Source organism: Chelon labrosus (genome assembly GCF_963514085.1).
Source record: "Chelon labrosus genome assembly, chromosome: 9".
Taxonomy (NCBI): domain Eukaryota; kingdom Metazoa; phylum Chordata; class Actinopteri; order Mugiliformes; family Mugilidae; genus Chelon; species Chelon labrosus.
Window position 1 is genome coordinate 23172891 of NC_140359.1, and position 15013 is coordinate 23187903.

General features: G+C 42.3%; 1 protein-coding gene across 1 annotated transcript in view; it reads left to right on the forward strand.

Moving 5' to 3' along the window:
• The window catches only part of LOC311492803 (transmembrane protein 8B-like), a gene marked incomplete at its 3' end in the record, with an annotated part of 31186 nt that overhangs the window by 4945 nt on the left and 11228 nt on the right, over positions 1-15013 (forward strand). Inside the window, exons 2-6 of the mRNA XM_084551216.1 lie at positions 112-494; positions 8957-9053; positions 9168-9291; positions 12054-12196; positions 13687-13865. Coding sequence (XP_084407342.1) covers positions 112-494; positions 8957-9053; positions 9168-9291; positions 12054-12196; positions 13687-13865 — 926 coding nt within the window. The remainder of the gene's footprint in view (positions 1-111; positions 495-8956; positions 9054-9167; positions 9292-12053; positions 12197-13686; positions 13866-15013) is intronic.

A 15013-nucleotide genomic window follows, 5' to 3' on the forward strand; every position in this document is an offset into this window, starting at 1 on the left:
GTTGTCACCGGATTTTGTCTGTTTGGTCTCATCACGGGGATTATTACTTTTCACGACATTTTGCAAAGCCAGCGAATATTCAACATAATCTGATCTTTCTCTTCTGAACAGATTGTTCCAAGCCCAGTTTGTCCAAGGACCAAGTGCAGGCCAGCTCCTCCATGAACATGCCTCAGTCTTTTGGAACGGCGATGGGTTTCTCCCTGTCCGAGACGCTACTCATGGCGGCCCTGCCCACCCTGTCCCAGAACGCCAGTCACCTGCACACCTCGGAAGACAGCATCATTTACCTCGCCCCCACCGCCGACACTAACAAGTGCTGGCCCATCCGTCCAACCCTGCGCAATGAGCTGGACACCTTCTCTGTGCACTTCTACGTCTTCTTTGGTCCAAATATATCGATTCCCCCGGACAGAGCTGCTGTGTTCGCCATCAATCTAATGCCTGTTTTGGACAGCGGAGGAGTCCTTAACATGGAGCTCAAACTCAACCTGGTGAGTCCCACTAATGATTCTGTTGCTGCATGTTTCAAGGGCACGGTGCATATCCTCAGGTATCCATTTGTCTTTCGATATTTGAGGCACGGGTAATGCATTAAATAACTATTGCACTCCTGCACAGCTTGCCGAAGAAGGCGGCATTTGTGCCAAGATGCTGGACAAGGGCTCAGCTGCCACCCTCACATGCCGCGCGCTTTGCCATTGCAGGGGATCAGATTATAATCAAGGAAGTAAATATGCAACAGTTAGTGAAGAGAAAATCCCCAGCTAGCAACGGTGAATAATTGGGCTCACAAAGTGTCTGGCTGCGCTGGGCTGCTAAATATGGATGCACGTATGGTCACAGACTTTGTGGTGGCAACAGAAAAGTGTTTGGGCTTGTGACATATGTCTCTAATTGAGAGAGAACAAAATGCAAAAATCAGCCAGGCAGGATTTGATACGTCTCTGTTGATGTGTCCTTCAGATAGTAATGGCATAAGAAATGCACCTGCAGTGGCTCTGGAGGTCTACTGGGAGCCGCAAACTGGAGAGCTACAGGCTGGCAGATGGATTTTTAAATATTTCAGTCCTAACAGAAAGCAGGCCAGACAGCCAGTATTGAAAAAAACTAGAGAAAGAAGAAGCACAAGACACTTACAGATATCTTTGATTGTTTAGCTCAAAGGAAAATCCTGACATTTTGGGAATACTGCCTCTTTTTTTTTTGCGACATCCTAAGAGCTGGATTGATATCAGTTTTCTCTGCATTCAGAAAAAAAAAAAATAACGGCCGAGGGTATTTTTAGCCTACAACGTTGTTGGTTTAACACAAAAGCAGAATCAGGAAGAAACACTCAAATGGAGGAGAACAAATAATCCATTCCAGCAGCTCTCGAAATGAACAAAAACCACATTTAAAAAAATAATAATAATAATCAATAAATGAATGAGACCTTGAAAATACTTATTTGTCGCTGCCCTTCTCGTGCAAATGACAGGTTTGAAGTTTTTGAAACGCAGCAGCCGCGCTCTTCCCTCCCCTGCTTCCAGTCTTTGTGATGAGGTACGCTAAGCACATCCTTCCTCTCTGCTGAACACACAGAGATGAAATTGTTCATCGATCTTCTCATCTAACCCCCGCTAAGGAAGCGAACAGCTGTATTTCCCCAAATGCCACGGAGAAACACAAATTGTGGACTTTTAAGGAAATGAAAATAATTGACTGTAATTAATTTAACGGTTTATTGATTGACTGCTCGGCGGATGCGGCCACTGTCACGGCGCAGAAAATGCTCCTGGCTTTGAATGGCTGCCATGCTCCCACTTATGAAGAGTGTTTATTTTCTTCCTTATGTTTATGTATGAGTGTCTCATCCTGCAGTCCAGACAGGTGAACTTACCTGCTTCTTACCTGTGTCAGCTTAGCAATAGTCAGTCAAGTCCTGGTCTGTAAAACCATGCATACTAGGAAAGACCCTGACACCTTCCCCCGTCCTCAGTATCGTTAACTATGCATAGATTTTAACACATTCTGCAAATGTCACAGAGGCAGTATGCTGTGATGAAACCTGGTTTGGGTGATTGTTGTACGATCCGCAAGACGCAGTCTTCACAGAGACTGTCATGCTAAATTATTCTATAGACAGATTTCTCCCCCCTCAGCGATGATCTGTCACTTGCTTGTCACAGGCACCAGGATCCAGTCAGCCGCTGCCAGTCGGGGGCTCTGGCAGATTTGCAGGGCTTTAGGAGACAATAGCTGGAGCTGCTTGTCTGCCTTGCATCACTCCCCGTGCGAGAGTGTGAAAGGAATGCATATGGCTTTTATTTTCCACTGATACCTCAGCTGGCAGTGTATCGATTTAATCGCTTTAGAGCCATCTTTCAAAGTTTTCTTTAGGTGGGGATTATGCAGAAGGGGGGATGTAATGGGTGTTAGTGCCGTATCAGTGACTCGTTCGCTTTTATGTTGTTGTTGTTGTGTCACATTAATTCGCTATCCTTTTTGTACGGGGGTCCAAAAGTGACTATAAATATAGGGGCTTGGTACATTAAAAATACAATAATACATACACAAATTTCCAATGAATATTAACTAAATGGACAATGGCAATACTTGAATAATATATTTTCTACATGCATTTGTTCTTTTGATATTTATTTGTTTCAATATATACACATATAGCAAGGAGTCAAGAAATATTTAAATAAATTTAAAATGAACTACGTCCTCCTTTATTCGTACATATTTGAATAATGTAATGTATAAATATGTAAATACCTACCTGTAAATATGTTTTTTCCCAGTCAATCTTTCCACCCTATTTTGTTGCTGTGAAATGAATTTTTTTTTGCTGTTGCTAAGCAGCATTTGTATGTTCAGAGAGCAGATATGTGCTTAAAATATAATGCTCAGTATGAGTCAGAACATCAGGCGGTTTAATATTTTCATTGAATAAAATTTAAAACCTCAAAAGAGTTTATTTTAAGCTTGGCCACTTGGATGTGCAGCTTAAAGTACTCATGCCAGCTTCATTCATGTGTTCGGCCCATAGACTGTATATAAATATGGACAATGTGTCGCCACTTCCGCCGCATTCACTTTTCATTTAATTAAAACTGCGCTCTGCTCTACCTCCACCAGTTACAAGGAAATGTTGGATTACACACTGTACTTACTTTTCTCTCATGGTCCCACAGGACCACTTTACAAAACGGTTGGTATGGCAACTGGTAGCCGCCGTTATGCCACGTCCTGTTTCTACAGCGTACAATAACTAACTAAAGCGAAACATCCAAATAATTGACACTTGAACATTCATCAACGTTATATTAAAGGGGAATTAATGTTTTTTACAACCTGGACCTTATTTGTGGCCTAAAATACGGTCGTTTACTCACCCATATAACTTTGGTGCTTGCAGCTGCTTGCAACAGCTCTTACTCTATCTCTCTTTTTTCCGAATTTAATTCACTTTTTGCTTCCCTTTTTGTGGACATTACTTTTGTATATACTTTTTTCAGACAACATTGCACTTTTTTAGTTTTGTTTTTTATTGGGAGTCTCGCCATAGCCAAATATTTTTAACAACATCCAGACCGTTACTATGCAGGAAGCCGGCGGCGTAACAATGCGAGAAGCGGCCAGCGTGCACATTGGTTACAGAAGGGAGCGGCTGATCGCCCTGCGTGGCGCTGTGGTTTTCCCTCGGGACGGACATGGGATCCCTCCGGAGATGCTTCGTGGGACCCGCCGTGGATCCCGAGCAGGAAAACTACATCGAGAAGAGAAGAGACGCTTCACTTTTCAGCGCTGTTTTCTCCGTAACCATGGGCAACGTGAGATCGCTGACGTTCGAATTGGCCGCACTCTGCAGGCTCTGTGGTGGCGTCGGCCATCCTGTGTGGAATGATCTGGTGCAGTGGCATCGCAGAGAGGGAAAGGAAGAAGCTGGAAAAGATCATCAGGAAGTCCAGCTCTGTCCTGGGCTGCCCCTTGGACTTGGTGGGGGAGGTGGGTGATGGGGGAGTTCTGGCTGAACTGTCCTCCATGCTGGACGATGAGTCCGGCCCCCCTCCATGGTGACCTGACGGGACTGAGGAGCAGCGTCAGTGGCAGACTTCTTCACCCTCGATGTGTGAAGGAAAGATATAGAAGGTCTTTCCTTCCTGCTGCTGTTAGGCTCCATGGCGAGCACTCCTAATATGTGCAATATATCTATTATCTGTTCTATCTCTGTCATTTCTGTATGCTGTTGCAAACTGCAATTTCCCCATTGTGGGACTATTAAAGGTTTTCTTATTCTTATTCTTATTATTTGTATGGTCCATATAGTGGGAGTGACTGGGGCACCGAAATGCAGCCTCTAAATAACGCATTATCTGCCGCGAAACTCGTTCATCACAATATTTTGTTACGATACGCTAGTGCTATTCCCCATTGAGTTACAGGAGTTACCTGTTATCATCATCCGGGGTCTGTAGATTGACCTACTAACCTCTGACCTGGATGATGTCATCTCTGAGCGCCACGCGGGAGTGTTTACCTATAATTTGCTACTGCTAGTTTTTTGCAACATGGCTGAATATTTTTCCGATTATGCGGTTGTGGACGAACACTTTGTTTATAATGGACGTCCTTACCGTTTGGAGCCAGACTATACGGATGAGGAGCTCGTTGAAAGGAGGATACAGAGGCAGAGAGAGGAACAGCTGGCCAAAGAACAACAAACCGCTGCACGTCCGCGAATAGATAACAGGTAACTCCGGACTCAACGGGGAATAGCACTAGCGTATCATAACAAAATATTGGTGAAATGAACGAGTTTCGCGGCAGATAATGCGTTATTTAGACGCTGCGTTGCGGTGCCCCAGTCACTCCCACTATATGGATATACGCGGCTCTAAATATCGTCCAAATGACACCAAAGTTATATGGATGAGTAAATGATAGTATTTTATGCCAGAAATAAGGTCCAAGTTGTAAAAAACGGTAGTTCCCCTTTAACTACCTAAAATGACAGAAACCATCCTTGAAAAAAAAATTATTTGACGTGTGTTTTAGTGTTTTAGTTTGGCCCAAGTCTCATCCGCTAACATGGAGGGGGTGGTGCTTATGACCTATACTGCAGCCAGCCACCAGGGGGAGCTCTATTTGCTTTGGCTTCACTTTAGAGGAACTGTTCCGTCGTCCATCTTTATTTACAGTCTATGCACCTGTCTGGCACATATCAGCAAATCTCCTGCGTGACTTAGCAAAGCAAAAGCCACATGATTACACGACAGACATGAACGTGCATTCATCAGGTTTTTTCTTTTTTTTTTTTGAGTTGATGTATTGGTGCTTGTTGTAGTAATGCGTTAGGAGAGATGTTTACTCGGAAGATTTGTTTCCCTCTGTCACTACCCTTGAGCATTACTTTGTTGGTAGATAGCACTCCTGATTTAATTATGGCTCTGCCACTCACATTCACCAATCATAACTAACAGCCGCACAAGGAATTGGGCATATAAATCACAACACTGAAGGTGATTAATATAGCAATGTTCCAAACAATGTTGCGAAGTGCTTTACACGTGAACGCAATAAATAAAAAAAGAAAAAACACATGCAAAACGAACATTAAAATTCAAGGCACGAGTTTTAACCGCAGAACAAGCAAAACAAGAAATGAACATTAATTAGCAACAGATCACATAAGGCCCTGACAACAGAAAGGTATTTGAAGACGTGATCAGAATCTAAAATTTTAAATGCAGGGCTCTGGACGGCGAAAGAGGCAGGCTGCTGAGGAACGGTTGGCATCCGCTTGAGGGGAAATTATATGAGACAGACCTCGAAGACAGACCAAGCGTCAAAAGTTATCAGTGAGATCGTAATTTCAGCGCCACACTGGGGGAGAGTGGAGTTCACAACAAAGGAAATAAAGGAATTTCCTGTTCTTACGCGGTACACAAATGGTTCAGATGATAGATCGGAGAGATCAAACGGATCACAAAATAAGCATCCGTATCTTGAGATAATCTGACTTCCTCCATTTCATGTGTTTTCCGGGAAAACTAGGATGCTTACGAGCAAATAATGAAAAGGGATCATTTGTCAAAGTGTTTTCTTCGTTTTCTGACTTTATGAGGAATAGACTGTGAGCTGCAGACCAGTCTGACCTTCAATGGAAGTTCCTCAGACTTAAGAACATGCTGACTACACTTTTTACTTGGATGAACTTGTAATAACCTGAGCTATACCATTAAATCCACGTTTGATATGGATTAATTAACTCCAATGGTTGCATAATTTGGCATTTTTCTGTAACACCATATTGGGATTTGTTATTTTCTATGTCTTGCACACAGTTGAATCTTCATTAAACCTTGACAAACTGTGCTTTGTCTGACAACACAAAGCCTCAAACGTCTGTCAGCTTAAACCATTTCAAGATCGCTGTATTGGTGCGTTAACAGTTGGTCATTCTGTGACAGGAACGCATAAAAACAGACATAAAATGAGTTAGACTGAATATTTATATAAAAAAATGTTATACAGTAGATTCTTTTAGAGGAGACCAAGGTTATGACGCAAATAAAGAAAATTTAGGCTATTTTATGGTATTTGCACAGTAGCTGTTTTCTCATTTTTGGATCACGACAGGATTTAAATTGAAACGTTCCCAGGACATATTGATCATGTGTTGTCATTTCATGTTAGGTAAGATAAGATCACGATTTTCTATACACTCTTAACATATCAGTTAACATAGAAAGTGACAGGGACTTACTTCTTATTTGTTCCTGTTAACTGTTAGAGTAAAACACATGACTAAAGCCCCATTATTTTGTGCCCCTTCACTGAGGGGGGCGGTAGGAGTCACATAAAAACTTCTTTGGGGTTTTATCTGGGCCAGAGGCTCATGCGGCTCTGTACCAAATTCTGTGTCAATCTCGCCAATATACACTGATCAGGCATAACATTATGACCACTGACAGGAGAAGTAAATAACATCGACCATCTTGTGATAATTCAGTGTTCTGCTGGGAAACTTTTGGACCTGGTATTAATGTGGATGTTACTTAGACATATAGCACCCACCTAGACCAGACAAGACACCCCCACCCTATAGCAATGACACTCCTTGATGGCAGCAGCCATCCCCAGCAGGATGCAGCCTGACACAGACACACACACAAAAATGCTTTAGGAACAACTAAAAAAAAAAAACATGAAGAACAGCACAAGGTGTTGACCTGGCCTCCAAATTAACTAGATTCCAAACTGATCAAGCATCCACAGAGGCCCCTCCCCTCAAAGGCCCCCACTAACAACATCCTGTTCCCAGACACCACAGGACACCCTCAGAAGGCCCATGTCCATTCTCTGATGAGTCACAACTGTTTTGGAGGCACAAGGGAGACCTACACAATATTAGGAAGGTGGTCGTAATGTTATGCCTGATCGGCGTATATGTATGTATATTTGTGGGTGGTTGGAAGAGGAGGTGCTATACTGTTTCATAACATTGCTGATCTAAAGCATTGGCTGCTATGTGCTATAATATAGAGCATAACATGTGAACTCTCTTCAGCCGCTGTACGTTGTTGCTCGTGTCGTTAGATAAATCCACCAAAGCCATTAAAAAGAATATGTGTAACTACTTTAAGCCAACATTATATCCAAAGCCAGTAAGTCTGTCGGATTCATCAAACCGCTTGAGTCAGTAGAGAAGAAGTCAGAGGATCATCAAAGTCAATAGAATTTACTTTAGATACCACGAATATTTGTTGCAAATGTCATAGCAATTCATCTGAGATATTTCAGCATGGACCAAAGCAGGCCGACACATCGACATTACCGCGCCGCTAGAGTGGATAAAAACATCTCTGCTGTTGACTGACGGAGCTCTTTGACTTGCCAACTAGAAAAATAGAACCCTCTGCCTCCCCCCGGGCCTGCATGCGCCGGGCTCGGTCGGTATTCTTCGAGTGTTACTTGAGTCTTTCTTACTTAATCCTTCATCTTGAAACTGTAGAGCGAGAGTTGCGAATGAAAGAGTGGGAGGGAGGGAGGGACGGAGGGAGGGAGGCGGGGGAGGGACTATCTTGAAATGCCGGTGGGCGTGATTTAGTCTTAGTACCAGGAGAGTGCAGGCCAGATGGTGATTTTAGGAAGCCTGAAATCTCAGCACCTGGCAAAGTGTTTGTTAGTTATTGCATTAATCAACAACTTCACCAACTCCCTGCATATACATTAGGCTCATTTTGTGCTAAAGGGGGCAACAGGAACCTTATTTATTCGAGAAAATATTTGCTCAATATTTTTTCCTAAAAAAAAAAGACCCCAAAAACTGGAGGATAGACAAAGTCCTGCTGGTTTTGAGTGCACCTTCTGGTTTAGTAACATAGTTGGACAGTTCTCAACAATAAAACGCTTCAACGCTCTGCTACACCTGATCTTCAGAGACACTGTGAATAAGTTAGGAGGAATTTCTGAAACTTGTGAAGTGTCAGATTTGGTGCTCGAGCGCACACTGATACTTCACATCCAGTTATTTTTTTTATTTTTTTTTTTGGCTGCTGCTATTTGTCCTCCTGTTGTTCTTTTACAGATACACCAAATTAGACTGCGCTGGCCTCCATCCACCCCTCTGCAGAACGAGCCAATTTGTATAAGCATATGCAGTTCCCAGCGCTTGAATAATTCTCCTGGATTTATTTATTTATTTTTAATGCATGAGCAATGTATAATTGATGCTTTAAGGAGATAATCTGCCGACATCTTCATTTAGGTGCCCCGGGCGGACGGAGCAGGAGCAGGAGCAGTTTCCCTTGATTTGTTGGTTTTATTTTTTTTAAAGTTTAGGGGGATATAGACTGGAGGTGTGTAATCAAGAATGCTGTTAGCTCACTATAGAGCGATGGCAGCAGCAGATGGTTGACGGTGGGACAGATGAATGACGCTCGCCTGTGTTTGCTTCCTGCAGTCTACGCTGAGAGGAGCTAATCTCACGGTGTTTGGCTGCCTGAACCACGGCATGCCCCTTTTCATACAGGAAAACTCGTCACTGAAATGCGAATCAGGTATGTCAGGTTTAACTTCAACTTCAAATTCCGTTTTGGCAATATTACAAGTATTATTCTGTATAAGCTCCTTTTTTTGCTTCACTGTCTTCATCTTCTTTCCCTTTTCCTCAGAATCAGTGGCTGGGTTTTTCCTCTCCGTGAACGCCTCGGCCAACATCACCAAGCTGAGGATTCCCTACCCTCAAACAGGCACCTGGTACCTCAGTCTCCGCTCTCTGTGCGCCACTGAACACGGGTGAGGGAGGCTATTCTGCTTCACTGGACAAACTTCACTCAACTACATTTGTAATTACTTATGAGCAATTACTCAAACTGCTTTCACAACAAGATTTGTATGTCTCAAAAGGGAAAGTCTGACACTTTCGGCAACACAACTTGACTAGATGTAGTTAATGCTGTCGTTTCTGACTAAGCTTTGCAAAAAGACAAGAAAAAGATATTGTAGGGGTTTTACCGCAGCAGATTATCAAGTGTGTGGAAATACTTCACTTAAGATGAAGCCCATTCTACCGTGACATGCAGAATAAGTCAGTGCTGAAATACAACAAATGTATTACTGCAATGCACACTCATCTGAAAAGACATCCGCTAACGCTAGCAGAAGAACGGTCCATATCCTCTCAAGGGCAGTCCATTAACAACTTCACCAAACGTCCTGTAGCTGTTATACATGGAAAAGGCTTTGGAGGCTACATTATTCTGTTTTGCAACCCACTGTGAAGTATTAAACGCTATTGGCGGTGCCCATATAGGCTATACATATCTGCAGCGCACAGTATTGATAAGCGCATGTAGTGTTCAAATATTTGACACTGCTGCTGTGGTCGTAGAGCGTGTTTTTTTTTGTCCTTGATGTCAGTGAATGCACCACATGAGAGATGGGAGTTAAAGTAGAGTTTAGAGCACCGGTTTTTATGGTGTTGGCAACAGTAGCTTGTGTTCAAGCATCAGTAAACTTGTAGAAAAGCCTCCGTAGCATCCATAAGTAGATTTCATTGTTGCAAATCATTACTCTCTACTGTGTTTTTATGTGTGGCGTCATCAACTAGTTGACTCAGCTTTCACCATATTTTAGTCGACTTTAAAAAATCCGAAGTCGTTCAACCCCTAGTATACAGGTATGCATCCTCTTCCCAATGCAGCTCTTGCCTGGAAAGTCTCTATTCTCTGGAGTGCTCAACCCTGCAACTCTCAAAAAACACCATTTACAAGCTTAAATTTACCGAATCTGAAGTTGAATGACTGTTGCTCATAAATTTTTGACACTCTCATAATCAGTGCTCACGCTCGGTCCCAGTGCTCCGCGGCGACCTCGCCGAGTCAATATTTGCCGTCAATTACAGGGAGACAACTCCAAAAAATAGGACATTCGGTATTTCTTTGGAGCTCGTCTCCCTACAACAATCAAACTAGTTTGTTTACCGAAATTAATAATTCACTGCCCCAATGAAGACGCCACGCTTGCTGTTTGAACAGTGCAGCCTCTCCCTCATTCAGTCACATCCTCTCCCATCTGTCACCCAGCAGTCTGATTTGGCATTGGCTTTCGTTAATGTGCTTATGGTGCACAGCTACCACATGACATGGAAGAGATTCTGAGGTTTCACGTTTGCAAATCCAATATGTATACATTTACATTTACCTAAAATAAGAACGATGTGCCTCTATTTATACAGGTATAAATTCATTTTAAAGGATGTTGAGGTGAAAGTTGTTCTCTAGCTATAATATACTCAGCAAAGCAAAACACAGTGCCACCTACGTGTACTATTTAACACCACAAATTAATTCAATAAGCGCTCGCTTTTTCTCAGAGAGTTGCTTAAAAGGATGGTAAGAAATACAGAAAAGTTGAGGAGAAAGTTTCCATTAAGTTTAAGTTCTTAAGTATTAACTATAGCACAGATTGAGCCGTTCGTCGAAACACTTAATGGCAACAAAATGTGAACAGAACGAAATTGAGCAGATTTATTTATTTTTTCCCGGGCCACCCGGGAGTACCAATTGAATTTGAATAACAGATAATAACAGATGGTGTGGGACGTGGACTCATCCTCACGCAGAAGCTCCGCCGCGGTATGAAAATGTGGACGGCGTTCAGGCTGCCGCGCGCCAGATCTCCGCGCGTTTACATGTGCTAAATCAATCAGGTCTTGTTAGAGAGGAAAAGTGGTGGTGTGAATGACAGGCGCTGTTCAAGGCCGCAATTAAGTTGATTGATGCAACTTAAAAATAAAGCAGTGAACAGCTGTGTCAATTAAAACATGTGCTGTGGGAAAAGACAAAGAAGCGCGTTCGTTACCTCCTGTAGCTTCGGTCTCTGTAACTGATTGGATTAGCTAGCAGTTTGGAAAGTTTTATTTATCCCAAATAGAGAGATACACAAATTATTCATAGGTGCATGAGCTTTTAATAGTTCAGTCTGCATAACAATAACTTCTGTGCAGACTTGGAGAGAATGCATCATTTGTTGGTTGTCTAAAAACTGTTCTCTCTGAGTATAGGCAGTGTACTGTGTGTAATTCCAGTTGGCTAATGGAACTGAAACATCACAGCCAGGGCTCTAGTTTCCTTTCCTCTATACTCAGTCTGCATGGAAGAGACATCATTTGCAGAAAATTACTTTCACAATTGTTTTAAGAAGTTGGAGATTGCACAAGCCCGACAGAGTACAGTTGTCTGACATCTGACAAACCTTTTGATCTGCATTGTGCCGCGGTGATGAGAGCGCTGTGGGATATGGAAAAAAGAAAATAATAAAATAACGAGAATGAAATCCTACAGGCGGGCGCTGACAGCTCTGCGAGGCTTGAATATTGCAGAGAGTGAACTGGGAATCTCGGCATCACTACGCGCTGACAATTAGCAAATCCTTCCTAATGTCTGCCTGCCGTGTTAGCAGCTACCACTAAACACGGCGCACAGCTGTTTGAGAGGCTGCATGACAGGGCCATAAAAACCAGACCCTTAGTATGTATGTATGTGCCTTTTTTCCAGGTTTGAGTCGTGCGCCAACGTTACTGCAGAGGTGTACATGCGCTCGTACCTGACTCCGTGCATCAATGACTGTGGGACGTACGGACAGTGCAAGCTTCTGCGCACCAACAACTACCTGTATGCTGCGTGTGAATGCAAAGCAGGTACTTGCATTTTCTGTGTGTTTTTTTGCAGATTCACATGGGAAGCCTCCTTGTTTGTTGATTTCATCTCAGATGACGGGTTTTCTAATGTCTTCTTTTGATTGTCTGTGAAGGTTCTCAGTCATCCAAGTCATGGTAGATCCAAAGAGCGTTTAAAAAAGGAGGGTTTTTTTTTGGCAAAAACTGGCAAGTCAAGCAAGTTTCTGATGAGTTATACCCACAGATGTTCCTATTTTAACTTCAACTTTCCGCCAGCCCCTTAGAACCAAAGAAGCTAATTCTTCTCAAAAAGTCCAGTTGCCTTTTCAAACGCTTTTTGCATGTGTCTTCTTTTGATCATATTAAAATGTTTGGCTCAATCAGCCGCTAATGAAACTAAAGTTGTTTCGCGGATGTGAGGAAATCATTACCGTGATGTATATTCAACAATGCCCTTAATTAATCATAAGTAATTAATAATTAGCAGAAAGTGTGGCCATAAATTAATCATTCTGGCTTGATTTGCACAAGTCTTTTTGCATACAAGATAAGATAAAAACTTTCTAAAAACGAAACAGGGTCATCGCCGTTGCAAAGAAAATACATCATGCAGAGTGACAAGATAATGGGAGAGAGCCAGGTGGGATGGCGTGGGTCATTTTCCCAGAAATGACCTGACAGAGCCGCAATTAAATTGTATGTGCCACCATCCAATGAGTCATACAGCGGCCCCGCATTAATCTTCTAGTATAAGCCGTTTTGATAAGACAATAAAACGCACTGTTAATTACGAACAGCTTTTCAATAAAAGATGAGCTTATGAAACTAAACAAAGCATGTCCTCTGAGGCGTTTTTTAAATCCTGCCTTTGATCTTCTTTTATCGGAGCGGGTTTCTCTTCAGTTAAATTCATTGTCATACTTCATATGTGTGACTGCTTCCTGGCAGGCACTTTGCATTCAGCACTTGCCCTTGGCTCGTCTCACTCTGCAAAACCTCTGTTCAGCCGCGCTCGCGAATATTCAATTCTCGCTGTCTTATCCAATCCGCCACTTGATTAGGATCCAATGTGGCAAAGCAGGGACGTTTTAAAATACAAGGGTGTTCACACCAAGGGGCTCTATTGTGCAGGATAAACAACTTCACACAACATAATCTGGTTTTGATTATTTCTGTAGAGGTCGGGCGCATAAGAAAGGGAATGATAAGGTATTCGTCTTGTCGAGAGATTAATATTTCATACGTTTTAAGAGACTGTAAATTCAAAGCGTTAAAAAAGAAAAAAAAAACGTTTGATCTATGAGAAAATTTCTTCTCATCCATCAGCCGAAAGATTTAACGAGACTTTGTTACAGTTCATTCAGAGTTTAAGCCAGTCAGAAAACATTGAACTCATATTCTTTTTCCAATCTATAAAAGCCTGCCAACACAAAAATCTCCTTAGATCTCTACTTTCTCAGGCCAACATACAGTACTGACAGAATATGTGTGTGTGTGTGTCTGTTCATTAGGCTGGGATGGCTGGGGGTGCACAGACAACTCGGAAGCCTACTCATACAGTTTCCAGCTCCTCTCCACCCTGCTGCTCTGTCTCAGCAACCTTATGTTCGTCCCTCCGGTGGCCATCGCCATTCGCAGCCACTACCTGCTGGAGGCTTCGGTCTACATCTTCACCATGTTCTTCTCCACTGTGAGTGACTGCCGTACGATGAAAGCGAGTGACCTGAGGATATTTTGTGAATGATACGGGCACAAACATTTGGAACACTTCATCTGCAGATATGAGAGACATAAAGTCAGTTTCTGTGCTGACATGTGGTGATCATCGCAGCAAGTAGCTGAGCCTCTAGCTACGCCGTAGAACAATGTGTTAATGAATGGGTTTCTGGGTTGTTTGTGTTGTGTATGCGCACTAAGATGCATGTAAATGAGAGTAAGCAGGCAGGTGATCGAACACTGGTGGAAAACGTGAGACCACAGGCAAGCAATCGCGGTGGTAAACCAAACCACAATTAGAAAGAAAGAGGGGTTTATTTTTAAGTTTAATGCAACTAATTTACACATTTTGAAGCATGAAAAAACATCACAAAGGCAGGTGTTTTCAGAAAGTGACTAGTGTGACTAAAATAGGAAACAGATAAAGCATGAAATCTCACTGTATGTAGATGACATTCTCCTATTTAATAACACATTCCCATCCATACCATAATCAGAAATAAGAGATTAGACTAGGCAATCTTGCAATTATTAAACGATTTGTTGTATTAAAATAACACCTACTTGCATTGCTTGTTCAATTAAATACATAAGTAGATCATTTTGAATGATATACGCCCAAAATGACATGATAAAAGCTTCAATCTACCTCAGTCTATGTATTATCAGTGACCTAAGACTGCGATTTGTCACAGAATGGACTGAAGATGAAATTTTATCAGTATTGTGCCTTAGTTTGCTTTGTTCTGGCCATAGTTAGAAACATATGCTAGTCCTTGAATTGCTGCCTGGCCAAAAAAAAAGTCACCACCTGGATTTAACTAAGCAAATAGGTACAAGCCTCCTATTGGATAATTACTGCATGGGTGATTATCTTTCAGCTGGCAACAAGTTATTTAACCCCAACTGATGCAATGAGTAGCTTCTCATTTCTTAAACAACCATGTCTAAAGACACATCCTGTGGTCGTGGAAAAGATGTTAGTCTGTTTAAGAAGGGTCAAATCATTGGCATGCATCAAGCAGAGAAAACATCCAAGGAGATTGGAGAAGAACTGTCCAACTCTTTATTAAATCCTGGAAGGATAGTGGGGAACCAGCGCATCAGGGTAAGAAGAGAGGC